At 38.6% G+C, this 19,423-nt stretch overlaps 1 protein-coding gene across 2 annotated transcripts; it reads left to right on the top strand.

The window, feature by feature from the left end:
• The first annotated feature begins 8,597 nt into the window (after positions 1-8,597).
• pfkmb (phosphofructokinase, muscle b) lies at positions 8,598-19,325 on the top strand. Of its 2 annotated transcripts, XM_067504625.1 has the most exons (24): positions 8,600-8,713; positions 9,745-9,810; positions 10,873-10,977; positions 12,369-12,442; positions 12,605-12,682; positions 12,962-13,151; positions 14,202-14,367; positions 14,455-14,499; positions 15,061-15,169; positions 15,266-15,361; positions 15,438-15,530; positions 15,658-15,783; positions 15,928-15,992; positions 16,081-16,144; positions 16,275-16,421; positions 16,531-16,601; positions 16,719-16,806; positions 16,913-17,065; positions 17,187-17,351; positions 17,462-17,523; positions 17,956-18,067; positions 18,174-18,273; positions 18,365-18,470; positions 18,670-19,325. In XM_067504625.1, the coding sequence occupies exons 1-24, from the start codon at positions 8,605-8,607 to the stop codon at positions 18,809-18,811; spliced, it is 2,532 nt and encodes an 843-aa protein (XP_067360726.1). In that variant the 5' UTR covers positions 8,600-8,604; the 3' UTR covers positions 18,812-19,325. The 2 variants fall into 2 exon arrangements, with proteins under 2 accessions (XP_067360725.1, XP_067360726.1); XM_067504624.1 differs by having other exon boundaries at positions 8,598-8,713; positions 15,061-15,361.
• Positions 19,326-19,423: the final 98 nt, after the last annotated feature.

Genomic DNA, 19,423 nt, shown 5'->3' with positions numbered 1-19,423 from the left:
TCTTTTTACTGGAGTGGATTTCTTACAAATGCATATGCAACTTATTATTTAAAGCATCGATTATCTTGCAGCACAACTGTGTGGATGCCAGTGTCTGTCGGACGTTCAGTTGGTACACTACCATTTGAATCAGATATTTCAACAACTTTTAGACAAATTGCATTGCAATTTTTCATTCTTAATAAATCTCCCATGATTCCCCAGACTTTTCCTTTAGTGTCGCTATGAGGCTGCAAAACTGATGATATGGTGATATGGATTATGATAAATACAGTATAGTATAGTCACACTCAGCTAACAAAGAGACGGAAATCTTTTTGTTGTGTGGGTACACTAGCATTAATATTGTAGATATATACTGTCTACATCATGGGCTTAATTTGGTTTCCTTGCAGGTTTTTAACCTGTTTATGTCTGACAGAAACAATTTTCCCAAGATCAGTCATCATTGTGACCATGTTATCATCCCAACTTCAAAGCTTAGTCCAAAGCAGTACTGTGCCTAAGAGCAACCTCACAGTGTCACAGCTTTCATGTCTGTAGATTCCTATTTTATTATCTAGACCACATTTTGTAAAGTTTTCCTTTGCTACCATGTATGCTACTATATACCAACCTTTACTTTGAAATCAACACTTAACTGTTGGTGATGTAGTTTACTAACTCTGGGCTTCAGGGAGGAGCACCGGGATCTGACAGGACACTAACTGTTGCCCATTCACCTGTCCTGTATTGAATAAAACAAGCACCTCTGGATGACTGTGTAGATTTGTGTGTTTTTGCTGTGTGAGTGGGTGTGCCTCTGTTTAGAGCAAGGGGGAAGACAGAGAGGAAGAATTATTACTCCCCTCTCTTTGGTGACCAAACGAAACCCCTAAGATTCCTCCAGACTAACTCCTCCCTGAGGAGAAAGGATCAGACAGTCTGCAAGAGGAATGAATCTGTTTGTGTGTGTGTGTGTGTGTGTGTGTGTGTGTGTGTGTGTGTGTGTGTGTGTGTGTGTGTGTGTGTGTGTGTGTGTGTGTGTGTGTGTGTGTGCATTTGGGTGTTTGTATGTGTAACCAGCAGCCATGTTAAAAGGTTAGCATGGACCAAAGGACTAAAGACCACTGACAGCTTCTCTTCTATTAATTTCCGTGTCCTTTTACTCCAGCATCTCTTTGTTGGTCTCCATCTTCATTGTGAATACAGCCTGATCCTTCCATGTCTCCTTTTAGTCTTCTAGTGTACCATTCGACTGGTAATAGCCTCTGTCATCACCAGTGGTCTTTTCTCTGACTGTTTGTCTGCTTTTTTCCCCTTTGCCTTTAAAAGGCAAATACTTTCAGGATCCTGCTTTTGTCTGTATAGCTGTCTGTTTTTGACACTTTCTCCGAATGCTTCATAAACCCTTTCTCCACTCTTGTCTCTCTTCCTCTCACCTCTGCAGAGATGGTGACAAACATATACAGTCTTATTTTTAAAAAGCACACTTGTATGCCTCGCATCAGCCATTTAGCTTTTCTCTTATCTCATGTCTCCTTTCATTTCTCTTCATTTCTTTTACTCATTTGTATCCAGCCGTTGAGAGCAGGGACATGAGGTGCATTTTTCTCCTAACTTATTAATTAATTTGTTTGTCTCTTTCCCTTATACTCTTCTGCTATCTCTGTCTTCTTTCAGCAGAGTGACAGAAAGACATTTTTGACACATTTAAGTTTAAAGTCTCTCATGTCATTCTCTGAAGTCCTGTGTATATATATAATGTATTTTTATTCATGTATCTCTATAGCGACGACTGTCTCCTCTTACTGAGTCAAAATAGGTGGTCTCTTATTGAACAACTTTACATGCAGTAGTCCTGGGGGCTTCTTATTCACTCTTCCATTTGCTCTCTGCATCTCTGTGTGTTTCTAAGTCTCGCTCACCCTCTGTGACCAACCTGTCCCTCTGGGGCGGGGTAGAGAGGAGCCCATTGGACCACAACAGATCTTGTCTATTTCTATCCCCCTCTCACCCTCGCTGATGACACAGGCGACCACACGGGGACTATGACTGATCCTCTTAGTCAGCTCTCATCAGCTGGATTGACAGCTGTCAATCAAATGTCTGGACTGCAGTGTGACAGGGTGAAGCATTGATAGATGGTTTCTATGTTTGCATGTGTGTTTTGTGACTATACACTCATGCTTAGAATTTTTTATCTCAGTGTAAAACAGTGATAAATTGTTGAGGCAAGCGTCAGCATCTTGAAATGCTGTTAAAGTAAGTGTTCTTTACTGTTTATTGCACATACAAAGAAAAGAATCAGGTTTATTTTATTATACAGTAAATTAAATTAGTCAGGTGAGCTTCAGCCAAGAAACTCAGTTTATTTAAGTCATGCCTCCTCTTTTGTTTTGTTTTTTTTGGTGGGGGGGTTTGTAGCCAACATCAAAAAAGCAGAGCAGCAAGGATTTCTCAGTTCTCTCTTGGTTTGATTGTTTAAGTCATTGTCTGCCACCAGACCACTGATGTCAGTTTAAAACTTTTAGTTTTCGGTAATCAGGTTGAAAAAAAAAAAAACGATGTGTAAAACATAAACAAGGTATCAGATGCTGAAACTGAGAAATGTTAACATTTCATGGAAAAGCTAATTTTGAATTTGATGGCAGCAACACATCTCAAAAAAGTTGGAAGAGGTTTACCATGATTTTTACCATTGTGTAGTATCCCCTAGTATCCCCTCCTTTTATCTGATTCAGATTCTTATCTGATTTTAGAAGATCAGGAGTCCTGGGCCATTGTTGCTGGGTTTTCTATTTTATGATGTGCCAAATGTTTTCTATTTGTGAAAGGTTTGGACTGCAGGCAGGACAGTTGGGCCCCCAGACTCTTCTCCTGCAAAGGCATGCTGTTGTGATGGATGCAGTATGTGGTTTAGCATTGTCTTGCTGAAATGTGCAAGACCTTCCTTGAAAGAGACATCGGATGGGATGGGAGCATATGTTGCTCTAAAACCTTTATGTACTTTTCAGCATTAATGGTGCCTTTCCAGATGTGTAAGCTGTCCATGCCATATGCACCAATGCCCCCCATACCATCTGAGATGCAGGCAAGCTGGTTGGTCCCTCTCCTTTATTTAACAGGACACAAAATCCAGAACTAAAACAATTTCAAATTTTGAATTATCTGACCACAGAATAGCATCAGACCATTTTAAATGAAATTTGGCTGACACAGCTGCATTTCTGGATCGTGTTCACGTATGGCTTTGTAGATTGCACTGTGAACTGTGCTCACAGACAGTGATTTCTGGAAGTGTTCCTGAGCCCATCCAGTGATGTCCAGTAGAGAATGCTACCTGTTTTTAATGCAGTTCCTCCTGAGGGATCAAAGATCAAATACATCCAGTTTTGACCTACTCCTTGTCTCTTGCTCACAGAGATTCCTCCTGATTCTCTGAATGTTTTGATGATATTATATTCAGATTTTTCACAATTTTAGTTAGAAGAATATTTTTCTGAAATTGTTCCACAATTTTTGGGTGCAGTTTGTCACTGATTGGTGAACCTCTGCCCATCTTTACATTTGACAGGCTCTTTGAAATGCTTCTTTTATACCCAGTCATGTTACTGACCTGCTGCCAATTAACGTAACTAGTTGTTGAAATTACTTTTCCAGCATTTTGCTGACCCTGTTCCACCTTTTTTGAGATGTGTTGCTGCCATCAATTTCAAAATTAGCTAATATTTTTAATGAAATGTTAAAATTTCTCGCTTTCAACATCTGATATGTTTAAGTTCTTTTGTGGGTAAAATATGGGTAATGATAATAGCAAATCGTCGCATTTTTTTAAATCTACTTTTTACACATCTTGGAATAGGGGTTGTATTCAAAACCTTAATTCAGTAAAATTATTTTTAGCACAATGCTTGAAGTATCAAAAGCAAAAGTACACAAAATGAAAAATTAGTAAAACAGAGCATAACATTTGTCATACAGTAAATTCATAACTTAAATTATATTACTGATTCATTAAAATGTAGGCAGCATTTTATTGTTGTTAATGTAAATAAACTGCAGGGTATAATATATAATAATACAAATTTTGTAACTGATCAATATGTTTAACATATACAGTTTAGCCCCCAAAGTAACAATAACCATGGAATAACTGCAGCGTTAGTACAAAAGTGTCATTTTAAAAGAATGTACTATTAAAAAGCAACACTCATAAAAGTGTCTGCTAAATGACAAAAAAACCTGATGGAAAACACCAATCAGCCACAACACTAAATGTCCCTGGGAGTTTTAGTGTTGTCTAAGCACGGGCACAGAGGCCACAGCAAAGAAAAATATATATCTGCCAAATTTAATAATTGTGTTAGAATGTTTGTAAATTTCCACCCAAAAGTTTCAGGTATCTTTTTTCCAGCAACTAAAATCGAGAAACAGCCCCTGGAATACCTCAAATGCATTGTGATTCGCATTTAAACAGCAGGTTCTAAAAAATTAGGCTGGCTGATATATCAAAGCACCAAGGTCATTCAATTTTTATATCATTTTATGCACAATAGAAGAGCAGCAGGTTGTGTAAAATGTTACCCAGTATTTCAGGGCTACAGGCCATGCCCTTATATTTTCTAGGCCTTTAGAAATACTACTTCCAAGTTGGGAACTTTTTGAAGATGTAAAAGTATCTGTACCTTAAATAAAATTTAGACTCTGGTTCCTCCATCGAACTAAGTTCCTCATAAGGTTCCTGGTCCTGTGGAAAATTTCATGCAGTGGAAACAGGCCTTATACAGAATAAACTGTATTGCATGTTTACATACTCTATGCATGGAATGCTTATGTACAGCTGTCACACTCAACACAATATTAATAACCTGTAAGGTATGCTTAACTATCTCCATATTACAGTAACATATACTCATTTTATAATGCTATATTTTCTTAAAACCAAATAACATTTTACAATGACTTACCAATTCATAATTATGTAATACAAATCTTATTATCTGAAGGCAGAACAATTAACACTGTGATTTATATGACTGCAGATTAACATATCAATAAGCCTTATAGGAAATGTCTCATTAATTAGTCATCCTTTAATTGGCCCTGAATGCCATTAGTGTGCTGTGTGTTAACAATGCTTTCATTAATAAAACTGTTGTCGCCTCTTCAGCTGTTGCATAGCACTGTGTGTGTGTGTTTGTGTGTGTGTGTGTGTGTCTACGTGTGCATGTTTGTGTGTCTGTGTAAGTATGTGTGTGTGTGCTGCATGGTGTGTATGATATGACAGCAATGCACATGTTGATGCACAGGCTGGTTTTGCTTTGATCAATGGTGCCTGGCATTGGGAGGGGGGCAGCTGGAGGTGAGGTGGGGGGTGAAGAGGGGGTCTGAACCTCCCACTGGTGCTGATGAAGACGAATGAGCTAACAAGACATGACGGAATTGGTTTTGCAAAGAGGTGGGGCTGAATGCTGGATCGTGATATTGTGTTGAGGGTGGCTAAAGGGGCAGGTTGATTTATTGTTCCTGTGGTACATAGCCACTGTTTTACCTCCCCTCCCTTAACACCAAGACCCTACGGTCTTTAATTACAGCCTCTAGCCTCTTCTATTCCCTCATCCATGTCCTTATTAGACAAGTCATACCATACATCAAACATCTATGGTGACAGAGGATAACCATATGAGGCAGAGCCTGAGGGGGCAGTACTGGTGCCCAAAATGTCACAGCCATGTTGATTTTGCATTTCTTTACCACCTCATGGTCAGGAAAAACAGGGAGAAATAGAGTAATTCAAGAGAGAGTAATGGAGCCAAGGAACTGAAGGTCAAAGAACTAGCACTAGAAAAAAACAAGGATAGATAGATGAAATCGAGGAGAGGAGAAAAATAAGCAGATTAAGCCAATATGTACATAATAGGAAAGAGAGAGGGTATGACAAATGGAAGAACTGAGCAATCCTTAGGGAGAAGGGGAGGGGAAAATGCATGTTAAATGTTGTGGGAGGCTTAGTAACGTGGAGCCCAGTGGCCCAACCTGATGAATACATAAGAAGCTCTCGGAAGAAAAAGAAAAGGAAAAACAATAATAAAATGCGTAAAAGAAAATTGTTTGGACACTAGTGAGGAAAAGACAAACCAGCTGCACTTGTTGCCTTACTGGTAAACAGACTTTATGCTCTAAAATGAATATGTATTATGTAAATACATAACACAGGACAAATACTTCTGCTCAAATAAGTGGATTAATAGCCTTGCAGGTCTACTGATTCCCTGCAGCAAAACAGCAAGAATGAAGGAGGAAAATGTGTAAGGGAGAGGGTCAATTTATCACTGTGTATCCATTCGCTCTCTGAAATATCAGCCTATTAAAACATTCATTAGGCTGATTAAACTGAAATAAAATCTAACAGAATTTGCACTGACACTTTATGTGCATGATTTATTGGGCCAAGGCTTTGCATGTTTTTTTTTTTTCAGCACCAACACACACAGAGACGGAAAAGATCAGATACTGCTGCCACCTGTTGGCAGACTTTGATCTGAGGGGAGGTCCACCTCTGGTTTTCAGTGGGTTTTTCTGAGCCACTAAAAACTAAGAGCTGTGTTTTTCATCCGGTGGTTTAACGTCATTCAAAGTCATTGATTTTTGGCAGCTCAGTATAATGATGGATTTGTAACACAAGTTTTCAGCCATACTTGATAAATTAGGGTCACAATTATTTTTTTTTCAGAAAACAGTAAAATATGCCTGCCACAGTTTCCCTAAAATGGTATATTTGAACAGCTGGTTTTATACACCCCAAAGAATTCAGTATATGTTATATAATATATATATAATATGCTATTGCAGGTGAAAAAATATGCATTTAAATTTCACATTTGAGAACCTGGAGCTAAAATATTTTAACATTTTTGCCTAAAATATTTGGACAAGTAATTAATTATTAGAAAATGTAGACAGGGAATTTTTTGACAATTAACTAATTAAGTAATTAGTTATACGCAGAATATTTTCAATAAACTTTTCATTGAGAAGTTCCAGATTAAATTTAAACAACAGGCCACTCAGATGCTCACTCTCAGCTGACTGTTTTTAACTACACTATTTGGCTAAACTGTGGTGTGAGATTAAGTGGAAGAAACAGAAACGGGGAATTTAGCAGCACCTGTTGAGCATAGTGAATCGTGACAAATCGTTCCACAGGTAAAAGGCAAAAGACAGACAAGCACAGGTGTCAAAGAGAAAGAATGAACAAGAGGTGCAATGGGTATTAAAAATGGTTAGAAACCCACTGTTAAATTTATAGGTTCGTAGGTTAGTGCAGTTTCTCTAATCAAACTGGAACAACGTGTGATTAATGCACCTTTAAAACATGTTTTGTCTATGTTTCACTATCCATTCTCCCTTGTGTTTTAATTACCTGTGTATATTTTGACAAGGTGAGAAGTCAAATTGAAACAATATCCAGTTCTCATTTCACTGCATTAGCTGAGGTGGAAGTGTGTTGTAACTGGTCCCGTATTGATCCATATGGTTTATTACAGGCTGTGTGAGTGTTAACACTGTCTGGTAAGACAGGAGAGGGGATTACCTGGAAATTGTGCTATTGATCAGGTTATGCCTCAAGAAAGAGCTGCATGTCGCTCAATACACCAGGGGTCTGGATAGAAGGAGCACAAAGGGGCAGTGCACAAACACCACACGAGAAGTGTATTTTTGACAAGCTACCTTTAGTCCACAATGGTTTATTTGCTTCCGATGTCATTTGACAGGTGGGAAATTGGAGCGTTAAAGTCATATGATATACATATAACATGATAAGACAAATCACATGCTTAAGAAGTTTTACAGTAAAGATTTGGTTCAAGAATTAGGTTGACGTTGAGGTCTGCGTTTAGGATGTGTTGTTTTGATGGTGTGAACTCTGGGGAGGACATGCATCATGTCACTGGGGGACCTCATTTGTCCATGCATAATGTGTACAAGTGCTTTCAGAATGCCGGGCTGCATGTCTCTCACTATTGCTATCTCAATCTGCTATAGAATGAGAATCACTTCAGTGTCACAGCCACATTGCTGCTTAGCTCACTGTCTGCTGGAAAGCTGCCACATCAATCAGCTGCCGTTTAAAAAACACTGACCTATTATTACCAGGAGACATACGTAGAGTAATGAAGTTCACTTCTTAAATACATTTTGTGAGAGTACTTAGTTTACTGTAGATCCTCTTAGTCCTATTAAATCTGTCGTTGTAATAAAATTAACTTGAACTTTGAGAAATTAGGTCTTCCATCCACAGCTGGGTGGACACTATCCACAGTAATAAGGTTCAGTTAAAGGTATCTTTCATGTCACCCAGCATAGTTTCAGTGTATTAGCTTTCATGATGCAGGTTTGTTATTGAGATACATCATAAATAAACATCCTACTCTAAAACCTCCATCCTCTTGTCTGTCAGCTATCCAGCCAGCACTGTGGCCCTCTGGTTATTAACGACGCTGGCATCTTGTATATCATTACCCGCCATGCTTTAGAGATGAAGGTCATTACTCTACAATAAAGCAGTGATATCAATGCTATTAATACAGATCAGATCCAGATTGGCTTCCTGAGAACTAGATGAGGATGTGGTACCTGGCTTTACTCTTGCCTCAGTGGTTTGTCCCTGTCCCGCTGCTGATCTGTCTGCTTGTCTGTCTGCTTTTCTGGCTCCGAAAGACAAGACAAGGTAAACATGTGAATATTCCTATCTTTGTGTGTTTGTGCCAGGCCTATTCTGTTGCTGTTTAAGTTCGTTGTTGTGAAATGTTTTCTCTCTATTACATTTTCCTCTGTATGCTTTAAGGAACTTTTTGAACTGGTAATAGTTTGTGAATTGTTAACCATATAGCATGTGTCATGGTTGGACATGTTCAGTCATAAGGATGACTGTGCAGTTTGTCAGCAATGGTGGTGTAAGGGGAGGGGAGCTCTGTATCTGCATTCAGACATTCTGCATCTATTTAAAGACAACTCTGCCTTCATAATACAAGCATCTAACTCTCAGTATATCACAAATTTAGTGTTGTTTTATATCTAATTAGTCATCTTGACTAACAAGAAACAATGCTTCTGCTAGAGGACAGAAAGTCAGTTAAAAAGGGACAATAACTTACAACTCTGTCACATAAGCTTTGAGGATGAAATGTCTTCCATTAAGAAATGAAATACAAAAACATTACAAACAAGCACAACTTGCTGTGTGAAGTAGAGCCTTTATGAGAAGGAGCCACCAAGTTATACCCAAAATCCGTTAACCTTGTAACCATTTTTATCTATATGCAAGATATATGATTTCCACCTGTACTACACTGGACATGTCTGAAGTCATAGGAGACTCTTTGTTTTAACAAAGCAACATGTGTGAAATATATTTGTGTGCTTTTTCCTCAGTTTCTACTCCTCAGAGAGGAAATCAGCTGCAGCTGATGATAAGGCCAGTTGGAGTAAACTAACCTGCTATACACAGATAGAGGATGTTTACATGATGACTACAAACATTTTCAGTGACAAAATTGATGGGAGAGAAAATGCAAGGAATAATTAACATGCTAGAGCAGTTTGCCGTTTGTAGAAACGTTCTATTGTGTGAGTGACAAGCTGAATTGTAGTCAGGAAAGAGTAATGGAGATTGTTTTGTACAGTAACAGATGTACAGGAAAGGCACACAGTACGGCAAGATCACAGTTAGAGTAATGTGGTATCATTCTACCTCCTCAGGTCTGGATGACCCCCCAGCATCAGAAATCAAGACATTCACAACCTCTAATCCAGCAGGTGATGCCGGTAAGTCAGGCTGCAATCAATCACCATCCATTTAAATTTGTTGTGTGTTCCTAATAAGGCAGTGGCAAATAAAGAGCAAGAATATGATCCACAATTAATCTTAACATATATTAATAACATATATCTTACTATATTAATAATAAAAAAATGAAGTTAATTGAATTATATTGACTAGGGAGACTATTTACCCTATGTAATCCCTCCTTCACTATGACACATCTAATGCTTTGGGACCCCTGAATCCCTACTACATGATGTGAAAAATGTAGCAGCTATCAATGTGATGCAGCGACTGATTTGTCCAATTACAGCTAAAACTACATAATGAGTAATCACAGAATAACTATAGATAAATCTGAGGAAAAGTACACAATGGTGGAAATGCAACAGTTTCTCTCTCTCTTAATATTTGCAGTACAAAAAGGTAAATGAAAAGATATTTGAAAAATAAAACAAACACCTTAAAATAGTTTGTAAAATGAATACATCTAAACACAGACATAACCTGCTGCAGCCTTCCTTTACATATTTTTGCTACACCAAAAATAAGGAAAAAAGAAGACAGATTACATTACAAATATTATAATAGTGGACAGAGTCCCAGTGTAACGTGACACAGCTTTGCTAAGAATCCGACAATTTGTCCTGTTGTGCAGTGCTTACACCCAACTGCTTTGAGTATTTGAACTTAATTAACTCAAAATAAATAGTTTTGAATATATTTATGTTGTTGTAAGATTTCACTTGTCTAGTTTTGTGTTGATAAATAGTTAAATGATTTGATATTGTCAATAACAATAAATTTGCACAATTAAAACGGTGTTAGGGAATGGGGAGATTTAGATTCTTTTAATAGGCACTGTGTATGTGTGTGTGTCTAAATGCGTTTGCACAACTATGTGTGCCTCAGCGTCTGCCAAGAGGATAGTTAAGCTCTGCACCCTTGCAACTGCTATTACTTTCCATAAGTGGCGGGCTGAGTTAAAGGTTAGAGGGTCTTTGTGCTGCACACAGTAAACCAGGGTGGCAGGGATTTTTAGACTTAAGACCTCTTTCCCTCAGTCAGCTTCAGCTCCACGACGATGGCACAAACAGCTCCCATTGACCCCACCAGGCTGGGAGAGGGTCGAGCGATCGCTGTGCTGACTTCAGGAGGTGATGCCCAGGGTAAGTGAAGGGTTTCTTCGGTGGTGTGTGAGTTCAGGGTGCCAAAGTTGGGCATGTCTGCTATTTGTTCGCCTAAAGATGTGGTGAAGAGGATCTGTCCATCCACACAATGACATGGTTTAATGCCAAGTAGACAGTAAAAAATCTAGGGTTTGATACCTTTCCAATAGACTTTGGTCGTCTTTGAAATGTATATTTACTTAGATTTTAATCATCATTAATTTTATTATTAGTAGTACTAGTATAGTAGTAGTAGTGGTGGTACTAGTAGTAGAAATAGTAGTATAAGCAGAAAAAAAATAATTCTAGTCAATGTCACATTTATTCTTGATTTCAGCTATTTTATCAAATCTGGCTTTAATTTTATTATCATAAGCATTTGTATTACTTTATCTACTTTGCAATACAGATAGCCATCATGTCATAAAGCTCGCTTATAGAAAACGGTAGCCTTAATGTTTTCACCTAAAGCTGGTCAAATGTGAGACACACTCTCCTTTGACCTTTAACTTGATGAAGAATTTCTCAACTCTGACCTTTGGGGAGTCTGTGGGTGACCCCTGTAGGATAAGTGTAAGAGTAAGCGCTCCACAAATCTGAATATTAGAATACAGGACCGTTGTGTGAATAAAAAGCAGTGTAACTACCCCTTCTTTTGTTCTGCTCCTAACTTTTATTACAGCCTTACCAGTTTAGTTTGTTCTCTTTCTCTTTAAAACTGTATATGTAATAAAGGCTAATTTTAGAGGCCCGACCTTTGCGTCATGTGTTTGTAAAGTAGCAAGGGAGCATGAGCATGCTCTTTTACACGGTAAGTGGAGATGCATTTGGCAGCTTTAAAGTTAATCTATCCACAACTTGTCCTTTAAGCAAGCCCCCTACACCCCTCCCCACCCCCCATGGGGAGAAAGCAGGCAAAAGCCCAGTTGCCTATGTTATCATATAACTAGCAATAACAGTTTCATGGAAATATACTGTAAATTACACTACTAAAGTATTACACCTGTCTTTCTGTTAAACGTTGTTGTTGCTGTTGCACCCATCTGATGTTCAGCAGCAACATCATTCAGCAATTAAGTTTTGCAAGATAAGAGTATAATAATCTTAAGTGAATTGGTGGCTTTAAAGGTCAATGAAAATATAGTACGTTACTGTGCTAACTTGTATGAATGGCATTCAACTAAAAATAAAGTACAACAAATCCACCCAAGTAAGAGTTTTCCTATTAAACCTTGATGTATATAATAAAAATACACAAATATAAACCACAGATTTGGCAAATGTAGAATAGAACACAAACTACTACCATAACAGTAACAGTTCTCTTTTCACTTTGTTGCAAGGCTGTCATATAATTATAGAGTTAATAAGCATACACAATGCGTCTGCAGGTATGAATGCAGCAGTGAGGGCTACAGTTCGAGTGGGAATTTACACCGGAGCCAAAGTGTATTTTGTCCATGAGGTAAATACTACTATAAACAGTTGTTACAGAGCTGCTTTTACATTGCAAATTTTTTTCTGACATTTGTTAGACTGCACATGCTAGAGTTTAAATATGCAAGTATCAGCAGGCCTAAAGTTGCTTCCCTGCAATGAGCCCCTTTTTTGTTTGGTTTGTTGATAGGGTTACCAGGGTCTAGTGGATGGAGGAGACAATATTCGCCTTGCTACTTGGGAGAGTGTGTCAATGATGCTGCAGCTGGTGAGAACATGCATGTGGATGTAAAAGGAAATTAATCTGGATTTTCATCTCTACTGTTCTAAACTTGTGTTTTTTTGAGTGGGGTGGGGGTGGGAGGGGTATGATGATGAAGTCTTCACTGCAGCTCTGTAGGTAAAAATAGTAATTTGAACATCAAGGTTCACTAAATAGACTTAGTGGATCTTAGGCATCAGTACTACAGATGATCTTGCCCCTCTTCGTGCATGGCTACTTCTGTTTGGGACTGAAATCCTTCCCTTCCTATTTGCCTGACATCAGGGTGGGACTGTTATTGGAAGTGCCCGCTGTCAGGATTTCCGCACAAAAGAGGGACGCACAAAGGCTGCCTATAACTTAGTCAAGCTGGGCATCACCAACCTGTGTGTTATTGGAGGTGATGGCAGTCTGACAGGTGCCAATCAGTTCCGAACAGAGTGGAGTGAGCTGCTGGCAGATCTGCTCAAAGCTGGTAAGAGGCACAACACCAGGATACACTGCTCTAAGAGACACAAACTGCAAATGAGGCATATCTTTGATACAGTTGCTTATCCAATAGTAATCCTAACTAAGTTTTTTTTTTTTTTGTCTTTACTCAGTTTTTAACAAATGCACTTCTTACTATTTTTCTTCAACTTAGAGGTAATTGCAGGGTGAAAAAAACCCTTTACTCATTATTTTTGAGTGATGCTAATTTAAAACAATCAAGCGCAGTAGCAACAAATGAGGCAATGAGACTACTTAACCAGTGGGAGGCAGCAATTCAAAAAAGGTGCTTTGTCTTTTAGCCAGCTATTAACAGGGTCATGACTTTAAGTATTAAGGGAGTCAGAGCATCTTGGTGCAATTCATAAACCCAGTGCAACTGACCACTGACCTTTTTCTGCTCTTGGAAAATCTCCTGCTGACATTTGCTAAGGACGGAGGGAGGATACGTTTTTGAAAGTGCAATGCTACAAAGAAAAATGTTTTTCCCAGTGTGTACATTTTATACTATGGTGGGACTGATCTTATCACTAGATAATTACAGCTTATTGACAAAAGAAGCTTTCTTAGACCCCCAACCCCCTTGCCATTCTATCTATCTACTTTAGTAGTATAGTATTTAATAGCATAATATTGTGCTATAGTGTAGTATTGTTACATTAGTAATGCACGTTCATTATTTTGGGGGGAAGGAGTGTGGTTAAAAAATCATGACTGAACACGATGTGACCAAAGTAGAAAGTCATGTGCAACACAACTTTGAAATACTTAAGGTACACAACTAACCATCAATTGATTTTTTTTAAGGCAACGGGTTTGCATGGTTTTAGCAAGTAAATAAAACTTCTGTTAAAGTGTTAAAGCAACTCAAACATTCTAAGTTGTGAGAAATGTCATGTTCAAGGCAATCAGTTTGCAGGTCAAATAATCGGAATTTACACTGTATTTAACACTGGTGCTATTCATTTACTGTTAAGTTGGTGTGAGAACAGGTAAAATTGTTTATCTGAGACAGCTGTCATTTACCTGATTTCAGGAAAAATTACACCCAATGAGGTCAAGTGTTCCTCTCATCTCAACATCGTTGGCATGGTGGGCTCCATTGACAACGACTTCTGTGGCACAGACATGACCATTGGCACAGACTCTGCCCTGCATCGTATCATAGAAATAGTGGACGCCATCACTACCACAGCACAGAGGTATGCATTTACTGTAAGCACTTCTGCATTTATGTGACAGCCCTATCTTGTCATTTTAAAACTGGCATAAAATTTGTTGCTCTGCAGTCATCAGAGGACCTTCATCCTGGAGGTAATGGGCAGGCACTGTGGGTGAGTACTGCCTGTGTGTGTATTGTTTTTTTTGTCACAAAAAATAAAGTGATTAAATAAGTGGTGTCTCCACTCCCTAAAGCTTTGTGGTTGTTAAATATTGTTACCGGATAGACCAGCTAGCGTAAATTTGTAAATACACATTTGTCATACACTAGCACTTAATTTCTAAAAATTAAATAGAGTCAATATTACTGACACTTTTTGGAGCCTATCCCAGTTGTTTAGTTGTGAGATATAGCCTGGACTAGTCGCTAGTCTTTCGCAGGGCCAACACAGAGAGACACAGACAGACAACCATTCACACTAACATTCACACTTACAGGAAATTTAGAGACACCAATTAACCTAACTTGCATGTCTCTGGATTGTAGCATGTAGAACATGCAAAATCCACACGGAAAGGCCACAGTTGCAATGTCTTTATTGTAGAAATTGTCTTGTTGTCTAAATACCATTTCAGATGCTTGTCCATCCTGCTGAGAAATAATTTTATAAAAAAAGACGTTAATACTTGAATATCTGAATTTTGACTTGAACTCTATGAAACTTTACCTACAGTTACTTGGCTTTAGTGACGGCTCTTGCCTGTGGCGCTGACTGGGTGTTCATCCCAGAGATGCCCCCAGATGATGGATGGGAGGAACATCTGAGCAGGAGACTGAGAGAGGTAAATGTCTTATTTTGCATCACGTTCTATGCCTTTGACTCTTTTAAATGTAGAAATGAAAAGTTTAATCTTATAGCTTTTTTCTGTCCTTCTCAGCAAAGAGGCCGGGGCTCCCGTTTGAATATTATCATTGTTGCAGAGGGAGCGATGGATCGCAATGGTAAACCAATCACCTGCGAGCACATCAAACAGGTCAGACAGTACTCTAACAAAGCATAAAGAAAAAACCTTGTTTGATAGCCTGCTCATAAACTCTTCCTATTTCCAGTTTGTATCTAAGAAACTAGGCTTTGACACTCGTACCACCATCTTGGGTCATGTGCAGAGAGGTGGAACACCCTCCGCCTTTGACAGGATCCTGGTAATAACAAATTTTCCTTTTATATAAACTTTGTAAGAAATCACAGATGAGTTGATCTCTCTTAATATCTCATTTAATGTAAATTAAAACAAATGTATCAGCTTTTTTATGTCTTGTTATTATTCAGGCGAGTAGGATGGGTGTAGAGGCTGTGATGGCTCTGCTGGAGGCTACACCAGATACTCCTGCATGTGTGGTCAGTTTGTCTGGAAACATGGCTGTTAGGCTGCCTCTCATGGAGTGTGTCCAAGTAGTAAGTAGAATATTTTTCATACTGTATTTGAAACAAATTGTAACCCTTTATTTTAAGCAAAAGAGATGGATTGAACAATAATCAGCTACAATGTATGTTCAGTATCTGGTACAATTTGCTGTCTTTTGATTTCTTTAACATCAGACTAAAGATGTCACCATAGCTATGGCTGAGGGAAGGTTTGAAGAAGCGGTGAAGCTCAGGGGAAAGTGAGGCATGCACTTTTGTGCTATCCATTTTAAATTCTCAGGTTGTATTGATTTTTAAATATATACACCTTTCTGTTTTTGCCAACAGGAGCTTTGAGAACAACTGGAACACTTACAAAATGCTGGCTCATGTGCGCCCCCCTGAAACAAAGGTGAGGGACTACAGTTGTAGAAGCTTTGAGACTTGTTGACCAACTCATATCATCTGTTTCTCAGTCATATAAATTGCACTGTGAAATACATTTTCTCTAACAAATTTCTCTGCAATATTGTTGCTCCCAGAGTAACATAAACATTGCCATACTGAATGTGGGTGCTCCGTGTGCTGGGATGAATGCTGCAGTTCGTTCAGCTGTCAGGATTGGGCTCCTACAGGGCCACCAGATGCTGGCAGTGCACGACGGCTTTGATGGCTTGGCTCAAGGAATGGTAAATTTTAGTTACGCACACATGAAAAAACAAGGCTTGAGTTGAGTTTTACAATAAAGTCTCGTTATAAAGAAAAGCATGAGAGAGCACTAACTCTGTTCTTGCATAGATTGAGCCTATTGGTTGGTCTGGAGTAGCCGGATGGACTGGAAAGGGGGGCTCTATGCTAGGAACAAAAAGGTGATTAAAAACACACACAAAAAAAAAACACTTTCTTCATAGTTTTACATTAGCGCTGTTGATTTAACTCAACAACTAGAAAGTGTGATATAATTATGTATTTTTATGTTTATGCAGATCCCTGCCGCATGAGTTCATGGAGGATATCAGTCTGAGCATCACTAAGTTCAACATTCATGCTGTAGTCATTATTGGAGGCTTTGAGGTCGGTCGGTTTGCTGCATAACGACCTCACCTACACACTCTAAAATGAATATGTAAGTGACAGTAAAAGCTACTAATTGCCATCTCTTCCTTCCCATCCTCGCTAGGCTTTTATTGGTGGCATGGAGATGGTGCAGGCAAGAGAGAAGTATGAGGAACTGTGTATTCCCCTTGTTGTGGTTCCTGCTACTGTGTCCAACAATGTCCCTGGATCTGACTTCAGTATTGGCACTGACACTGCCTTAAACACCATAACCATGGTAAAATTCCTACAGTAGAGTAGACACAATCAAACCCTAAGTATCCCTGGATCGCCCACAAATGTCCTATCTATATTCTTGTTCTCTTTTTATGTTTTTACCATTTCCTTCTCATTGCCAGACATGTGACAGGATCAAACAATCTGCTGCTGGCACAAAGAGGAGAGTGTTTATTGTTGAGACTATGGGAGGACATTGTGGCTACCTGGCAACTATGGCTGGATTGGCCTCTGGAGCTGATGCTGCCTACATTTATGAGGAGCCTTTCAACATTCACGACCTCGAGGTCTGCCTTTTGCATGTGCAATTCACAGAAAACCTCACATATACTGTCAGAGAAGAACTGATGAATAGTTTATGATCTTAGCGGTCTGATTGATTTATTTTTCCTTGTAGATGAATGTCGAGCATCTGGTGGAGAAGATGAAGAGTACAGTAAAGAGAGGACTCATTCTCAGGTGTGTGAGGATTTTCAATGTTTTTTTTTTATAGAAAATATCAATTTCACACCCTGCAGCTCATGGCTTGTAGCAAAATGCTTACCTGAGGTAAAGTTAATATATGAAGCTTATACCAATCAGCCACAACAATAATATTGATTATCTTAATAATGTCATGGAGAACAAGTGTAAGCAATGCCATGCAGAGGAGTCTGCAGCTACACAGGCATATACTAAGCAAACTGTGATACACTGTGTGCAGACTTGGTGGAAGTACACAAACTCAATGCTTAAGACTAAGTAATGATATGTTAGCATTTATGAGTTCATAATATTTTTATAAAAACCATCTCATTTCTTTACACTAAACCCACCATGTGGTATTATTGTTGTGGCATGTCAGTGGATAATGTGATTAATGCCAGCCAACATTCTGCTTACTTTTTTCAGAAATGAGAAATGCAATGCAAACTACACCACAGACTTCATCTTTAACCTGTACTCAGAGGAGGGCAAGGGTGTGTTTGACTGCAGGAAAAATGTACTTGGACATATGCAGCAGGTGTGGCACTAGATGTAGATCATCTGTTTATTGCACACATACTCATACTGTATTTGCTACCTGGTTCAATTTCATAAATGCATAGAATCTATCTTTTTGTAAATAGGGTGGAACCCCCAGTCCTTTTGACAGAAATTTTGCCACTAAGATGGGGGGCAAAGCTGTCCTTTGGTTGACTAACAAGCTCAAAGAATGCTACAGACATGGTAAAAGCATAACCTTGCTAAAAAGACATCCATCCTGACATCCTGTGTTGCTGAACTGATGCATATTCTATTTTTAATCTCATACCTTTAGGTCGCATCTTTGCCAACTCTCCAGATTCAGCCTGTGTGCTGGGCATGAGGAAGAGGTCTTTGGTCTTTCAGCCTCTGGCAGAACTTAAAGACCAAACTGACTTTGAGTAAGACATAATTTCTTTTGTTGTAGTTTATTTAGTTGTCATGTATTCTCTTCTGTAACATCAGTAAAGTATACCTGGATTTTACATGTAGAGGAATCTACTGAAATGCTAATGATAGTGTGGTTGGAAAATGTGTGGTTCTTTGTTATTTGAAATTTTTTTGTTGTTCCTTGTTGCACTGACATGCTTTTTTCTACAGACATCGTATTCCAAAGTATCAGTGGTGGATGAGATTGAGGCCCATTCTGAAAGTCTTGGCCAAGTACAAGATCAACTTGGACACCTCTGAAAAGACTGTGATAGAACATGTCATCAAGAAGAGAGGCTTAGTTCCTCAATAGTCTTCCCATGTGACCATTCTTGCCATGAAAAAATGACATGTTCCTTTTGAAGCAACTCAGTGTCTAAAAAGTATAATATAAATAAAGACAATAATTATATTACCATAAAAAACAACAAGACTCACAATAAATGCTCAGGGTCAGACAAGTATTTGTATTTAGAATTCTTTACCACTGGTGATCTAAAATGGCCTACCTAAAGTGAATACTTTTTACAGTTTCCAAGAAGAAACAAGCCACAGTAGATCTTTACAATAAACAAATACATAAAATAGTGTTTGTGTATACATTTTGCTTTTTTCATCCACTGACAATGCTACTTATCGATATGAAATGAAAAGGGTGGCCTGGTAGCTCAAGGGCTAGAGCAGCAAGATGAGATGCAGAAGTCACAGTGCAGAATCCCAGTGGGATGGGCAATGTGCAGAGATAGAATTTCATTGTATGTATGTATGTATGTATGTTCAATATTTATATGGACTCAATGACAATAAACATTGTTCTCTTTAATTAAGATGATAATGTAGGCCATGACAAGAAGTGCATAGTGAAAGCTAAATGTGAGCAGCCAACTTTCCTTCATACTAGTAGCCTATACTATTTGCCATCAAG

This window comes from Channa argus, chromosome 5, assembly GCF_033026475.1.
Source record: "Channa argus isolate prfri chromosome 5, Channa argus male v1.0, whole genome shotgun sequence".
NCBI classification, from domain to species: Eukaryota; Metazoa; Chordata; class Actinopteri; order Anabantiformes; family Channidae; genus Channa; species Channa argus.
Note: the sequence above shows the minus strand (reverse complement) of the source record. Positions and strands in the feature narration are given on the sequence as shown.